The 1,956-nt window shown below is 35.2% G+C and overlaps 1 protein-coding gene across 1 annotated transcript; it reads left to right on the forward strand.

The window, feature by feature from the left end:
* Nucleotides 1-478: 478 nt before the first annotated feature.
* Nucleotides 479-889, forward strand: LOC107579214 (vesicle-associated membrane protein-associated protein A-like). Its single transcript, XM_016265070.1, has 2 exons — nucleotides 479-597; nucleotides 675-889. Exons 1-2 carry the CDS (start codon nucleotides 544-546, stop codon nucleotides 849-851), a joined length of 231 nt encoding a protein of 76 aa, XP_016120556.1. The 5' UTR covers nucleotides 479-543; the 3' UTR covers nucleotides 852-889.
* The last annotated feature ends 1,067 nt before the right edge of the window (nucleotides 890-1,956 follow it).

The following is a 1,956-nucleotide window of genomic DNA, read 5'->3' on the forward strand; positions in this document are numbered from 1 at the left end:
AAAAAAATATATGATTATTTAAATAAATAATTGACCATTTTATAAATGCATCACAAATACAGTTAATAGTAAATTATACTGTGATTATTTTTTGAGTGCAGAAATCGGACCGGATTCATTTAAAACTGTAATCCAAATGCATGGAAAGTTTATATGCAATTCAAACAATTAGCGCTTAATAAAATCCAGATTGTTTCAGAGCGGCTTCACAGAGATGAACAGGGAAATAACCGTGTTAATATTGTACAATGTTTCAGTTATGAAACTAACTGAATTTTAGCTGTGAATCAGCTCTACAGAAGACATTATTCAGTTCAATAGCAGTGTCAGTGTTTCAAAGTTCATCAGTTACGACACAAACATCTGCATCTTCATCTCAGATCGTATTAAAGCAGCTGTTAATAAACATCTGAATGTGGATCAGTTATCCTCTGAATCCTGGAAACACTATTTATCCGTCTATATATCCTGAGAGAGACGAGTGACGCCTGCTAATGCTGTGTTTTACCGCTGCAGTGGAAAGATGCCAAACCGGACGACCTGATGGACTCCAAGCTGCGCTGCATGTTTGAGATGCCTTCAGACAGTGAGAAGCTGGTGAGTCTGTGTTTGCTCACGGTTATAAATCACTAGCACTGTTACTCACTCCTGCATTCTGCACCGGCTCTGATCAGAGCGAGCTGGAGTCCACCAAAGCCTCGTCTGCTCTGAACGCCTCGAAGGCCGCCGGCAGTCTGTCCACGGACGACACGGAGATGAGGAAGCTCATGGAGGAGAGCAGGAGACTGCAGACAGAAGTGGGGAAGCTGCTCGACGAGAACCGCCAGCTCAAGGTACTGGAGAATAACTAGTGTCTGTGTGTCTCCTGATTCACTCGTATTGACCCAATAACACAAGATTACTGAGATTCACAAACAGAACCTGCTGGAAGCTTCATATAGCAGTCATTTAACATGTTCATGGGCCTCTAATGGTCATTGATGGTCACATGATGATATGCAGGTAAACAAATCAAATGTGAATACTTTAGTTTTTATTTTTATGAATTATAATTGATTTCAAATAAAATATGAAATCTTTTTTTGGTAAATGTTTTATTTTGACTGTGTTTTAGGAGACCAATCAGATGGTTAATAATTAGTAGTACTTTTTTTTTATTTGAATTTTTTTATATTCATGCCAAACAACTTTTGCGTTAAATTGTATCAAGTTGTAACAAGTGTAAGCAAGTGATTGTAACAAGTAAAAAATACACACACAAAAAACACCAATATAAAATAACTTGTATAAATAAATGAAAAACAGTCATATAAAGTTAAACTTTTACTTTTCAGAGATTTTTGTTTTTTATGGCCATCAACGACAAAACAGGAATTATAGTCTACCAGAAAAATTGACAGTAACAGATTCTTACCCCAAAATATGCATGAATGTATGAACAATTTACAGACTATAATAAATCAATTACTAAATAATAAAGAATTTGAGTTGTGATCGGGAAAAATAATATTAAGTGTTCACACACATTGTTTTCTCTGAGAGATACATAGCTATTTTACCTCCATTTCTAAAAACCGAGGACAGAAATATAGGCTGTTACTGGTGTAAAATAACTTAATATTCCATAATTATAAGTTAAAATATGATATTTATGTCTTCAAAACATTCAAACCCTTGAGCTTTAAACATAGTCGTTTTATAAATAATAATCTGCAGAAATGAGTTTGGACTCGAAAGCTTTGGCATCAGAACATACAGGAAGAGTTTCTGGTAAACATTATTATTATTATTTCACAGTTGTGTGTTGATCTGAGTCTGAGAGCAGAAGCGCTGTGAGCACTAGGTGGCGTAACCAGCTCAATATAATTAAAGATCAGTGACGGTAATGCGATATATCACCATATTGTTATTGTGGGCACTTAAAAATACCGTGAATAATTATTTAGCCTATTACAA

Source organism: Sinocyclocheilus grahami, unplaced genomic scaffold (genome assembly GCF_001515645.1).
Source record: "Sinocyclocheilus grahami isolate Dianchi unplaced genomic scaffold, SAMN03320097.WGS_v1.1 scaffold15438.1, whole genome shotgun sequence".
NCBI lineage: Eukaryota > Metazoa > Chordata > Actinopteri > Cypriniformes > Cyprinidae > Sinocyclocheilus > Sinocyclocheilus grahami.